Here is a 14,047-nt window from a genome sequence, read left to right on the forward strand (position 1 = left end):
CCTTGGCTCTTCCAGTGAGGATGTCTGGCTGGCCATGGGAAAGACACAGCTAAAGCTCAAAGACCAACAAAGCAGAACAAAGACCAACCCACTAGTTCTTAGCATCTTATTGCAAAATGCAGAGTGGAGCCCCTAAATTACCTTAATTAGCATCCTTTAAAAGTGTCTTTGTTTAAACTAGCAATGTCCTACAGTGCTCCCATAATCCTAGAGCACCCTCCACAGAAACACCTCTAAACAAAGGAGTTCAGAGCTAGGCATGTTGCATGAGGGCTGTTTAGTTCAGCAAAACAAACAAAACATGGCTCATGGATTTTAAATATGTTTGTCAATTCTAATCTCCCCAAGCTCATCCAGAAAACAAATACTCTCCTCTTCTTCCTACATTCTGCTAAGTAACAGAAGAAAGTCTAGTGATTAGTCACACTAGTGCCTTTAGCTAATGAATCAACTGACACCACTACAGGTGACAACATGGAAATTCGGTGAACATTCCTATAAAACCAATGCAGTGCTGCTTGTATCCTCCTCCTGATCCCTTCTACATTTAACTCATCACTTCACAATTCAACTTTTCAGGCAGAAAATTTTTCAAGGGGGAAGAAGGGAGGTATAGGGAATAAAACACTTTGTCATTTGTGCGGCAGGAATGTTTCTTGCAAGAAAAGCAGAGACTGTAGGCAAGGAAGCTGAAGATCCCACAAAATCCAACTGAAATTGAGGAAAGACTCTTCCTGATGGAGTCGCATTTTCATACCAGGACAAGCTGAGGGTAATCCCGACACATCTTTATGATTGAGGAGCATGCATGCCTTCTCACATTCTTCACTGCTCGAGTTCTAGGAGCCTGGACAGACATAATGCAACAATGCATCAATGCAACAAAACAGAAGTTCAGACAAATTCAGGGTATCTTCAAGAGACATACACATGACATACAGTTTTCTCCACTGTTGAGTACAGATGAAAAAAACATTTCCATGCCTCCTCCCCTACCCCCAAACAATCATGTAGCAATCAGATTTCCTCTGCCAAGCAATAGCCAACTCAAGACATCCATTTTCAAACAAGCTGTACTTCAGGAGTGAGGATGCCATGGCTCTTACTATTTTAAGACTCCAAGCACTCCTTAGATAGCTGGCAGCTTTACAGCCATCCTTCAGAGCCATGTATACTAATACTGCAGAATACACATAGCTAATCGAGGGATTTCACTCTCAGGAAAGCCAACATTAACCAGGGAACTAAGTGTACTGGCCTTACACCATGCCTGTGGTCTTCTAAGCTTGTGAGCCAAAGCTTAGAAGGCTATGTCAACCACGAAGAGATCAGTAATATCGAGACTCCCCAGTTTTTCTAGGAGCAGAACTATACTCGAGAAACCTAGTACAGCAGAGTCTTCAGACTCAGCAAGCTTTCCAATAGAATATGATTTGATCCAATTGTTACAGCTCATTAGCAGATAATAATTCAGACGTACCTTACTTTCTTCTGTAACTTCAAAGGTAACTGAAGCAAATAGCTGTAAGAAAAGAGAGGAAAAATCCAAAAATTCACATCATTTGTTAGTATCTAGCACTTGTGTCTGTTTGAGTTCAAGGAACAGATCATCAGAATATAGTGCAATTTCATTAAAGTCAGAAAAGAACCCTTGACTAAGTTGAAAGATGAATCATCAATACAGTGAGGCCTTGAAGTAAAACATGGTGTTTACTGGCCAGAGCATGCACTTTAAGATTTAAGGCTAAGAACTGTAAAATTTGGGTTATTTGACATTATTGTTCTTGAACGAGCCTCAGTTTTGGTTTTTCACATCTTCGACATGAACGACAGTCCTTTCCTGAGAGTAACACCAAGAGGATTAACTCCTGCAGTTTAGTGCAAGAGTGTTGCACTGCAAAAGGCCCACCTGATTTTAGCATGCTTTGTATGCACCTACCTTGGAAAGTACTTGGGGTAGGTATTCCGGCCGGTAGGTGACAAATGGAAAGAGAGCAGAGACATTGGTGAGCACACAGGACAGGATGAGAGGATCTTTTGTTTCAAAGTTAAGGACAAGCTGCAGTAGCTCTATGCCATCATTGACTGGGATTTCCTGCAAAGGTAGCAAAAAGAAGGAGGAAAGAAAAAGGGAGGCAACACTCAGTACTTCAGCCTGCAGCACACTTCCTACCAACACCTAGAGCTAGGCTGTGCAGCTGCTGCTGCCCTAACAGGCCTCTTGGCTGGACACAGGTGTTCTCAAAGCAGAAAGAAAAGCAGCAGAAAACTCAGTTTAACTGTGTGCTATGTGCACTTGCTGAGGGAAGGAGGACAGCAGGATTGCCATTGCTGGTAGGGCAGTCTTGAGACATCAGTCTCTAGTCCCCATACTATTGCTTGCATCTCTGGGAAAGGAAAATTTCCTCTCTTTGGCTCCCAATTCTCCTCTTGACTCTGTCCAACAGATTCCATGCTTAACTAACTGTACTGACCCATATAATTATTCTACTGTGATGAGACCAACAAACTGTAAGTGCATGAGCAGCCTAAAAAGCCCCAAGTCAGTCTACATTAGACTGAGAAAAAACCACTTTCCTTCTGATTCACCTGTTGTTGAACAAAAAGCAGAGAGAAAATGCTTCTGATCCTACTCCCTGGGCATCAGTTTCTCTCATTTAGTTAAAACGTTAAAAAAGAAAATTGAAAAAATCTAATCAAGGGAAAATTAAAAAGAATAAACTTCTTAAGCAATCCTCCTGTAGCAAGGCACTATGTCAAAACATGTCACCTGAGCACTCTCCTTGACTTTTCATGGCATAGTGTCCAGAACCAAGACATGCCTGACAGTAAGTCAGTACGAGTTTAGTCCCATCAAAAGAAGGGTCCTCATGATAATGGCTCACCAAGCAACCTGAGTTTTTCCATAGTTACTACAACCAGTTGCTACAAACTTTTCAAGAACAACAGAGCTGAAAAAATGCACTTGTGTCAACCCAGAACAAGCCAGGGGAGAAGGCAAGAGCAGCAGCTACACATACATCTTTATCCATGGTGCGAAACATCTGGCTGATGATGCTCTCCGAGAAGAAGGTCATGGCATCCCACTGCACAAACGATGGAGAAAAGATGGAGCAGAGACCTTCGCCAGTCTTAGCTGAAAGGAAGAGAACACTGGAGCTCTCACCATGCTCCTCAACAGTAGCCTGATGAGCTCCTGCACTGTAACATCTTAGCACCCAAGTATTTTGTCCACACAGCTCTCCCTGCAGATGCCTTGCAGAGATGCACTGGGAGCAATTAACATACTCCCATGTGATTTGCTTCATTCAAGTGAAGGCTCCTGAGACATAAGTCTGACCTTGGAGATACCATTCAGAGCAACATCAACAAATCACAGAAGGGAAAAGGAGGGAGACTACACGCCCAGACTCAGTACTGCAGGCAAGACTGCCCTTGGTGTGACTGTGCAGAGCACCAAGTGGCTTACCTTCACAGGAGGAAAGCAAAGTGAGTGACACACAGATTTGTCAGACAGGCACAGCTTCCCTAACAAAACTAATCAATATGTTACAGAGATAAAATGGCCCAAATAATTCTAAAATTGTATCACAGGGATAGTTGTATCTGTTCTGCAGAGAGATTTGGAGGGAGGAAAGAAGCAGCTAGGGGCTTTACATTAGCTATTCCATACGTAGACTGTAAAGGCTTAAATTACGGGAGGGGTGGGTTTGATTTGATTTTACTTTTAACTTACAAAAACCTTAAAAGCCTGAAGATCTAGTGTGCAGTCTTGCCCTCCATTTAAAAAACCCCAACAACATCAACAAAAAAAAGGCCAAGAAGTTTCTACAAATCCCATATCCCTATTTTTTTTTTCAGGTAACCTACAGTTCGTGGGTCCAGTATCGACAGGAGCTGTGAGCTGGTACTTCAGCCACTCTCCAGCCATTTGGAAGCCAGTTCGTGGGTCCAGACGACAAGCCATCCTCATCACCTCTCCTTGCTGGGCTCGGAAAGCTGCAGTGAAAAATCACACACACAAAAACAAGCTGATACTGCAGATTTTCCTCCCCCAAACCTCACGTCCAGCTTTGCAGGCCTGGGAACATTATAGACTGTTGCTCTGGCAGTTGCTGTGTAGTAAGCTCAGATACACAGTCAATAAACCAGGTCCAACAGGATGGACAATTTTTGAAGTGGTTTAAGTGGACCAAAAAAAATGATGGTTTAACACTAAAAAAGGTGCAATTAAAACGCAATATGAATTATGAAAATCTATTCTAAATCCAGATTTACCACAATTAAGTCTCTATTTTTCATTTTAAAAATTCTTTGAACTCTAAACGTTTGCTGCTTATAATTATCTTGGTATACTTAAGTAGAAAAACGGTATTAGATAACTACCACTTCCTTCAGCTAAACACAGTTTTTCTAGATTATTCAACTAACGACAAATTCATGTGAACTCAAAAGCCCAGTCATCTTGTTTTCAAAGATACTAAAAGCTAAGTACAGAACAGGAATTTCATTTGTTTCAAAATATTCCAGTGCATGACCACGCAGAAGAATCAGCTCTGCTGACTACAAATGCAACTTGTATTCTTTAATGAAGTTGTTTTCTCAGGTAATTTTATTTTGTACTTCAAATCGGTTATGTTTTCTTATACATGTAATGTCTTCAATATATTTAACTCCCTAAAACTATTTCAAATTCTGGCTTTGTGCATTTAGCTACTTTATGGTTTCTACCCAAATAGATTTATTACAGTAAATAAAAAATAAACTATCCAATAAGCAATAAAAAAATGCAGCACTTATAATCTTCACACATAAACGTAAAAGGTAAAAATTTATATATTTTATTAAGTATATCCTCCCACCCACCAAGTAAGTACCAAACTACACCTGCCAGTGAGAACCAACCTCAATTTTGGGAATACAAAACAAAAGAAAAAATAAAATTATTAATACGCAGTGCTGATTTAAGATCATGATTAAATTTGGCCATTTTAATTGCTCAACTCTAACTATTCGCACTGAATCAGAAGCATCTTACCAGGGCCAAGACACATTTTCTTTCTGGAATGACATTTAAAGTCTTTAGTAAGCTGCTTTCCTCTCCTAACCTGAGCATGACCTGAGGCTGTTTCACTTGCTCCTCTAGGTGACCAAGAGGCACATTTTCTTTGACACCAGGTAGCAAGTACTACCAGGCCATCTACCCGGCCAGCAGGCAAAATAATAGCAAAAATGAAGTAAAATTACATGCATGAGCTGCCACAGGAAAATCCTAATTAATTTACTCCAAGATCCAAGTTGAAAAAGTCAAGACACAAATGGAAGCTGCCAAGCCCATATGGCAGGCTCCAAGCTCAGCCAGTAGGAGGAAAGGCGCAGACAACAGAATCCAGAAACGGTGAAGGCAACTTACAGTTGAAGAAGGCATTGAAGTCCTCATCACTGTCAAAATCAAAGCGGGAGTATTCACAAATGGGGCTGTCTGTTTTAGAGGGAAAGCCCACCTGAAGACAAAGCGGATAAGGTCAGGAAGAAAGAGAAGTCACCCATCACAGCTAATACCAGCTTCAAGGAGATGAAGGTTGGAGGCAAGGAGCAGACAGGAAAACACTGTGATAGAACTGTCTGCTCAGTGGCCCTGGAGATCGTGTCTCTGGCAGGCACAATAAAAAAGTAGTTTCTCCCCCATGACCCACAGGTCACGTTCACCTAGGCACCTCGTCACACCCAACCAGTCGCAGTTCCCACATACCTTCACTAGGCTGGTCATAGATGCATGGAGATACCTGGGAATGATAGCCAGCAATAAGGGGTCACGGGACAGAACTTCATGCCGGAACAGGGCTCCCCACGTGATCTGGGTGGAAGAGCGCAGAAACTGGAGGGAGAACAGAAAAAAAGAGAGGAACAGAGAAGGATTTCAGTGCTGGAATTTCCACTGCTAACATTAAGCATTGCTATCAGAAAGCAACAGTAAATTATGCTGACTATTCGGTTGAGGCCAAGGCACCTTGCAGGCACAACCCAAATTTCCAGAACACCAAAAATCTCTAAGTAAATACTAGGCCTGATTGCAAATTCTGCCTTTTCTACTCAGCACCACTGTTCTAGATGGGGTGGTAATGGAGTAGAAACCACTGCCTTCTAGGTCTTCAGCTGAAATGGAGAGCCTGGAGAGCAATATTTGGCAGCTGAAGTTCTGCAGTCTTCTCTAGGTTAGCTCAATTATGCATTCACACACTTACAGAGACATACCCGAGACTCTCAACCCTTTACATACCTGGCTGGGATGGGTTGTGAAGGCTAAAAATGACTCAAGGTATTTTCCAAAGTTGGCTGGCGTTTCCACATCACAATATGAGCCCTATGAGGAAGATGAACAATTTCAGACAAAATACTAACTCTGTGGCAGGCTGGGCTCACAAATGGTATGTTTCATGGTAAAACAGGAGCACTATATCCAAGGCCATAGACTGTGAAAGAGCAGAGACAGAAATCCTGCACAACTGATTTTTCAAAACCAGTATAGCCCAAGGAGCATCAAGTTCTGCTGACCATCCTGGGGGTGCTGGAGACACCACCCCACCCCCATTCCAGAGTAAAGGGTGACTTCTCAGACAGTAGAGTTCCATCAAAACCAAATTCACAACCACCACTGCTGCTGCCGCCATGAGTCACAATTTTACTCCTATTGGGTCAAGCCCACCCAGCAGTACCAAAGTAGAGCAATTCACACTGCAGTATTTACAAGTAAATACAACCAGATGATTTCATTCCTATTTCTCTGTTTCCTGTATTTAACATATAGATATCCATGACTAGTAACTTTCTGGGAAGTTTGTCAGGAAAATAAGTTTTGCCTGGAGTCATAAATTCAAGATTTTGCTACTCCTCAGTAATCGTAACATGACCTGGTGCCATCAAGATCCTTGTTCTGAAGTTGTACAGCTCAGTGCTGCCTCTCCCAAGTGAATCTGGAGAGAGGACTCAAATCCCCATGTCATTACTTCATTACAGATAGACAGCTCCCACTGTCTAACAGCAAGTGGAGTCACTGAAAGTAATAATGCACCTCTGTTTGCTGTCAATTCTTTTTAGGGGTAAATTCTCAAAGGTTGGCTTTGTTTTTCTCTTTCTCTCCCTGTGAGAATTTACTTTGCTCTATAACTTTTACAGGCTGGCTGCCTCAATCTCCCCAGGAACATGCCTCTCAACATGCCTGCTCTCAATATCGTAGAAGCACTGTGCTGAATGAAGTGAGATTCACCAATCAGTATGGCATGAACAATATGAACTTCTATCTTCACCTCAACATTGACACAAAGGATCACAAAGATGAACAGCAGGAACAAAACCCGTTTCTTCCTCTGGCTTGAGAGAATCTTGGTAGAATAACGAACAGGTACACTCTGAGTTATTTTTATAGGGTAATTTAAAAGGCTTCCAATAGAAGAGTAATTTCCTGGAGTAGATTTTCTGTAGCAGTAGTCAGCAAGAAACTTGACCACTCTTAAATGAAGCATTAGCATTTTACAGAGGTTATAGGAGGTGGTTCTTGATGACAGCAAAGCCCTGGAATCAGTTAGGGTCCCTCCATTCTACATTCCTATGACTTAGCGGGATACAGTTTCCCACTTAAAAGCAGAGCCATTTCTGCCTTTTCCAAATGTGTGGAGAGAACCCTACAGTTGCCAAATGTGCAGAGAGAACCCTGGTCCTACCTTAGATTAGGGTTGCCTCAAGCCTCAGCCCTAAACACTAGCCTTGCCAGGGTTGCTGTTGGTATTAGTAAAGACTTACTAGCAACGCACATAGCTGGCTGCCCAATGCGCACAAAACTTGGCAAAGTCTCTTCAAGAAAACATAGTGCTTCTCCACCAGGCCTTCTCCATCTGCTGTCCTGGGAATGAGGGGAGGGGGGAAAAACAGGATCACAGTTACTCATGCTGTAGGTAACAGGCACACTGCTGTCTATCTTGTAGATAAAAAGAGGACTAGAGCAATTTGATTTTATTGCAGTGGGATTTTCTTTGCTATTATCAAGAAGTACTGCTTTATTGGCATCTAAAACCTCTGAAATTGCCTCTCTGAAAGAGTTTCTCCTCTTGATCAGTTTCAGGCTAAAACAGAAAGCCAGGGAAGCTGTGATTTTTTGTGATATTTGTCCTTCAATTATAGGATTTGAAAAAAAGTGCAGTTTTTCAAGTTTTGCAAAAGAAATGGTGGTTTCGTTCTCTCCTATCCAGTCCCTGCTTCCCGCAGTTAAGCAGCAATATCTTTTGCACTTACAAAGTCATTTGTGTGCAGTTTTGTGTGAAATCACAGCGGCAGGATGGTACTCACTGGGCAGCGGAGAGAATGCAGTGCATGGCAACGTCTCCAAACAAGACCATCAGAGGCTTCCGATCCTCCAGCTTACCCTACATGCGAAATGCCTCAATTAGAACATAACTATTTATTCACACCTATGTAACTATTTAATTCCATTACAAGCAAAATTAAGAGATTCACAGTTTTTCTTCCAGCAGGGGAGGGGCGTACAGTCCACATACGATTTAAGTAAAAGCTTGCCAAAAATTCTAAGGTATTTCTGATCTAAAAAAAATTCTGCAAGGAATACCCCCACAGGAACTTTAAACCACACAACCGATCCTGAGACATTAACTCTTCTTCACAGAAGACTGGCTAGTTACCTACAGGCAGCTGATAAACACTCAGCCTTGACACTAAGGTGCTCGTGAATGTATGGGTCAAATCACCTGTTTACACCCTGCTGTCATGCCTCTGAGCTGCCAGGTGACGCAGCTGATGATAGTATTTCCCACTTCACAGTTGTAGGAAGTGGGGGTAAAAAGTCAGTGGGGACCTCCAACTTTGAACTGCAAGCAGAGGCGAGCACAGAAGTTGGAGAGGGTTCCAACAGTTGCTGCATGTATTGTGCTGGCCCGACATTCACACCAAATATGATTAACACAATCAGTGAAATTTGAATTTTATTTCTTAAATAAAAGGGCAAAGACATCGTTGCTCAATCTGGAGAATTATATAGGAAAACAGGCGGAAAATAAAGGGGAGCCACAGGAGCTGGGGAGGAAGAACTCACTTTCCTGCTGACAGCAATCAGAAGACATTCTGCTGCTCCCACTTGGAGTTCAGGCTCATTTAGGAGTAGACACAACATCTCCAAGAGCTTGCAGTTGTCTGCTGTGATATGGCTTAGGGCTACCCAGTCAATGTAGCCAGCCAAAGTGTTGAGTGCTGCTATCCCCACACGGCAGTTTGCCTGGGCCTGTGAACAGAGAGGAGGCAAGAGGTCAGAGCCAGAGAAAAACATCAATTCCCATCTAAAGCCATCCACTCCCTGGAATAACAGTGCCAAGAACCCCCCTGTAAAGCGAGAAATTTGGACCCTTCTGCTGCTATGCCTCACTTCTCAATGCATTTGTATTATGAGGGAAAAAACCCTATATGTAAATGAGAACAGCAGGCAATAGACTCCAAAGCCTGGGAAATGTCTAGTTCTAAACCACTTGCATATTAAGAATGACTAATGCACTAACTCCTATATAGCTCCACTCACCTTTGGCTCCTGAGCCAGATCAGTCTTCTGAAAAAGAAAGAACAGATTAAGTAAGTGGCCAGCTACAGTACCTGCTTCCACCCAGCCACTGCTGAAAAGGCAGCCAGAACAGCTCCCTAGTGGAAGAAGCTGCATCACAGTCTCCCACTTAGGACATTGCTGCAGCCAACAAAACCACCACCACAGCCCCCTGAGAGGTAGGACAACAGGACTCTGAATTGCAAGTTAAGCCACATCTTCCTTCTCATCCAAAAGATAATGCTCCAGTCAGCAGGCACCAGGGAGACACAGGGGACAAGGAAAGGCATTTTGGTGCTTCCTGGAGGCCTCCAGGGAAGACATTTTCCACCTTCAAGAGCATCTTACATCCAAAAGTCAGACTCTGAAAAATGCTGGTGGCTTTTATGTGCCAAGATTCAGGTCTGAAAAGGGTGATTTCTCCGTGGTCAGAAAGGCAGCTGGAGAGAGTTGGGGCAACAGCTTACAGCCTGACTCCCAGTCCCAGACACTTAACAGCAACAATGCACTGCTTGCACCATCTTTTTGCCTAATGCAAGCGAGTCCCTCAGACACTCAAGTTTGATTTGTTTTTCAGATGCAAAGACACCACAAACAAGGTTTAGGTTTGGAAACTCTGTTTATCGATCTATTCACTGCAGTAAATTTAAGGTAATTGGCTTGTGTCCCAAACATTTAATAAATGACCCACCTTATAAATATGCTTATCAATTAATCCATCATACTTATAAGCAGATTATTATGGTCTGGGGGAGTTGTCTGTCATCTACTCCAGTCTCAATGTGCAGACAGGTAAGTGAACACCAAACCCTCAGAATTTACCCTATGCATAAACATCCCAAAGATCTGCTAACCTGTGGAGTGGTGAGGACTTCTTGTTCCTGGGGTGCTCCAACCTTGCCAATCAGAAAGATTCCACCGTTAGCAGAAGCAGCCACACTTCAGAGTCTCAAGCATTGCAATGCAAACCTTACCTGGAAATGCATTTCAACCAGACTACAAAACACACCAGGGTCACCCACCCACCACCAGGAACTGCACTGCTCTAAAGGGGAGTTTGTTCAGCCTCTCAGTGCATCAGGAAAATTACAGGAGTCAGGTAGGAGAGGGTTTTTCTTTGTCTTCCAGTTTCACATTTAGTATAACTCTGGATTTTAATTCACAGAAAAAAAAAAGCACAAGAGATACACCTAAGCAACTTGTTGCTAGTTTGGTTTCTCAGTTGTGCTTCACTCTTAAATCTACTTCCTTCTCACAGGAACACACTGGGTTAGAAACTTTCTCCGCCATCCATCATGGCCAAGCTGCACATCTCTGACTGTAGGTAAGAATTCAGGAAAGAAATTCTCTTTACACAAAAGGGAAAAGCACTCCTCACCACAGCTTGACATAAAAAAGGGCTTCCTAACTTGAGCTCATGGAGAAAAGGACCAGAGGCCCAGATGCACGTTGAGACATCAGAAACTCACATGCATTTTGGTGCATCACCTCAAATACACCGCTGCAGCATGAGAGAGCAGACATGAGTCCAAGTCTACCTGTTTCTGCCACAACCACACCTTCATTTTGCTAAGCCATACACCCCTAGTGTCAGCAGAGCATTCCAACAGTAAGGATGAAGAACACATCCGTTCAAGCCATTTACACTAGCAATACCAAACTATCAACACTAACCCCATCAACTTGGTGTGTTCAGTCTCTTTCATCACACCAGCTTTCCAGGCCACAGCATATCCTACCTCACAGTGACAGCAAAAGATTTCACAGTTTCTGCACCTGCTTCCCCAGTACCTAAATACCAGCAGCACTGACTGAGCCCAAGGAAAGGAAACTCTTACCACGCATCTGTACTTGTTGACGTTCTGCTGCAGGGCAGTTACTAGGAAGCTGAAGATCTTCTCCATGTTCTGGGTTAGAGTTTGCTGGATATCTCGTCGTCGCTGGGTAGGCAGAGTTTGAAAAGTCACCACATCCTCTGCCAAACGTAGGAGGATGAACATCACCAGTTCTGTCTGGGTTTCCTGATGTCCCAAAATAAAATACGCTCTATCAGCACAGTCTAAACATTAAAATCTCTAGAGGCTAGCTCAAAGATGTGGAGAGAAAGCGAGCACGCATGAAGATACAAGTCATAACTCAGGAAAACAAGACAGGAGGATGGTCCTCTTTCTGTCGAAGTTATCTATAAGAATAGCTTAATCTTACAGGGATTTTTGAGTCTATCATCAGCCTGCCTCACCTGACCATTAGTGAGTCAGGATGATGGAAGACTGAACCCCACACTATGAGCAAGCGAAAGAGAACAGACAGTTCTGACTCATACCCCTTGCTTGGAGAGGGTATCCAGCTCCTTTAGCATGTCAGGCCAGTGCTGAGGCCATTCACGCTTGATCATCTCCACCACAATGCGAGACAGAACATCCTTAATGTGACTTTCCTCCTCCAAGATACTTTGAGTTCCCTGTGACAGAAAGGGGGCAGAGTTATACAAAACAGCAAAGATAAGGCCTTTATAATTCTCACCTGGGAAGCACAGTGTCTGCAAATATTGCAAACCACAGAAACTAAACACAACAAAACACAATATTGGGCAGCTCTTCGTTGCAGCTACCTTAGATGACACTCCTACACTCCCAAGCATCCATAAGTAGTGAATTCTGGAAACCAGAGGGATTTTCCTCAAAAGAAGGTCACTTGGTCACGAGAGCAATCAGAACAACAGAGAAAACATGACTAAGATAACAACTTTAGTATTCTTGCAAAGGATAAGAACATCCAAAGTTACTGAATTTCCTCCTAAGAAAAGAAAAAGTACCTTACATAAGTTATACAAGCCTCACAACTTCCTGCCATGTGAGGTGACATGGTTATTCACCCGACAAGACAGAGAAAAGCACTGAAACAACTGGAGTTGCATAGGGAAAAAGCAATAAAAGGCAGAATTGAATTCAGGTCCTCTATGCTAATTATCTGGTGTATTTTTTCCATTTGCTCCCACATTTTGTCTTCTAGTAAAAGAATTTCAGAGATCAGCATGGGGTAGCAAGTACTTACACTGGATATGAGGCCCATGACATTGTTCTTTAGATAAACTTTTTCTAGACGAGGCATATTGTTCCAGCGGTATCTGTTAAAAACAAACAAACAGGACACCAAGTCAAAACACTTGTAAAGATCTCTGACTGGATTCTCAATGAACTTTTGCTTGGCTTCTTTACCTAAACTAGAGACACTACAGCTCTCTGCCTCTGCCAGCACCCAATCCCTTAATGAAAAGGCTGAGTTAAAACTGCTGCTGGCAAATGGGCGTGCCCCACCGAGGTCAACAGACACAGCAGCAAAAGCACAAAGCAAAGCACAAAGCATCAGGTCTATAGAGGCAGCAGAGAAAGGAACCTCAGAACTGAACTAATACAAAGCCTCTTTGTTAGCACAAGGCTAATGACAGAGAACACTGCAAAGACCTACTGGTAACCCAGTGGGTTTATTTTCATCTTGTGATGTCAACGTGTCTTATAGTTCTGTAAATTAACTTTCCCAACCTGCCTGAAAGCCAGTCTCCCCTCTCCTTCTTTAACAGAGGAGAAAAGGATCAAAACAGGACAGCAACTGTCCTCTGATGCAGAACAGTCTCCCTGCGTCCTGAAAGTGTCTCCCCGGCGCGGGAGGCGCCGGAATGGGCGCAGACCTCACGCCAGCGGCGGGGCGGCGGCAGGCCGGGACTCTTGGCCGGCCCGGCGGCGCGGGACGAGGACGAGCCGCCTTACTTGACCACATGCTCCAGGATCTGCAGGCCGAAGTGCCGGACGATGGCCGTCTGCGTCTTCTCCGCCAGCTTCAGCCCGCAGGGCACGCAGATGGGGCACTTCTCCTTGAACTCTTCGCAGAACTGCGGGAGAGAGAGAGGCCGGGACACGCAGTTACACACCGGGGCAGGAACTGGCAGCCCTATCCCTGAAGCAGCACGCCCGGGGGCAGCCGCCCGACCGCCCCGCCGCCTCCCCCTGCCTGCCGACGGCTCCCAGCGCCTCAGGGGCCGCCCGGGACTTGCCCGTCCCCGTTCTCGCCCAGCCCGGGGCCAGAGGGACGGGGCGCCCGCGTGGCCGGAGCCCGGCGCCCTCCCTCCACCTGCCCCTGCCCGGCCGGGGCGGTACCTTGAGGGCCTCCAGGCGGTACCGCTGTGTGGACGCCGGGTCCATGATGACGGTCACGGCCTTCACCAGCTGCTCGCAGAGGCCGCTCACCTGCTCGGCGGACATGGCGGCGGCGGGCGCGCGCCACCGGCCACCCACGGGCGGACGAGCGGGGCGGCCGGGACGCGACTCCCGCGCATGCGCCTTGGGCGCGGAGAGGACGGCGGGGGAAGAGCGGGCGCCGCGCGCCGCCGGGGTGGGGACAGGCACGCATCCCGCGAGAACTACAACCCCCGGCGTGCCCCGCGCGGGGGAA

At 44.8% G+C, this 14,047-nt stretch overlaps 1 protein-coding gene across 3 annotated transcripts in view; it reads right to left on the reverse strand.

The window, feature by feature from the left end:
• The window catches only part of XPO5 (exportin 5), a 29,798-nt gene extending 15,901 nt beyond the window's left edge, over positions 1–13,897 (reverse strand). Inside the window, exons 1-18 of one of the 3 annotated variants that reach the window (XM_017806648.1) lie at positions 13,753–13,897; positions 13,366–13,487; positions 12,653–12,725; positions 11,922–12,059; positions 11,437–11,619; positions 10,453–10,494; positions 9,581–9,604; positions 9,104–9,289; positions 8,344–8,420; positions 7,801–7,900; positions 6,281–6,364; positions 5,753–5,878; positions 5,414–5,504; positions 3,871–3,999; positions 3,021–3,136; positions 1,940–2,095; positions 1,481–1,522; positions 758–847 (exon numbers count right to left, since the gene is read on the reverse strand). In XM_017806648.1, the coding sequence (XP_017662137.1) occupies positions 758–847; positions 1,481–1,522; positions 1,940–2,095; positions 3,021–3,136; positions 3,871–3,999; positions 5,414–5,504; positions 5,753–5,878; positions 6,281–6,364; positions 7,801–7,900; positions 8,344–8,420; positions 9,104–9,289; positions 9,581–9,604; positions 10,453–10,494; positions 11,437–11,619; positions 11,922–12,059; positions 12,653–12,725; positions 13,366–13,487; positions 13,753–13,857 (1,884 nt within the window). In that variant the 5' untranslated portion in view covers positions 13,858–13,897. Of the gene's footprint in view, positions 1–757; positions 848–1,480; positions 1,523–1,939; positions 2,096–3,020; positions 3,137–3,870; positions 4,000–5,413; positions 5,505–5,752; positions 5,879–6,280; positions 6,365–7,800; positions 7,901–8,343; positions 8,421–9,103; positions 9,290–9,580; positions 9,608–10,452; positions 10,495–11,436; positions 11,620–11,921; positions 12,060–12,652; positions 12,726–13,365; positions 13,488–13,752 lie in introns of all 3 variants that reach the window. The other 2 variants (XM_017806647.1, XM_017806649.1) reach the window with 2 other exon arrangements.
• Between the last annotated feature and the right edge of the window lie 150 nt (positions 13,898–14,047).

This window comes from Lepidothrix coronata, unplaced genomic scaffold (genome assembly GCF_001604755.1).
Source record: "Lepidothrix coronata isolate B3197 unplaced genomic scaffold, Lepidothrix_coronata-1.0 Scaffold16, whole genome shotgun sequence".
In the NCBI taxonomy this organism is placed as follows: Eukaryota; Metazoa; Chordata; class Aves; order Passeriformes; family Pipridae; genus Lepidothrix; species Lepidothrix coronata.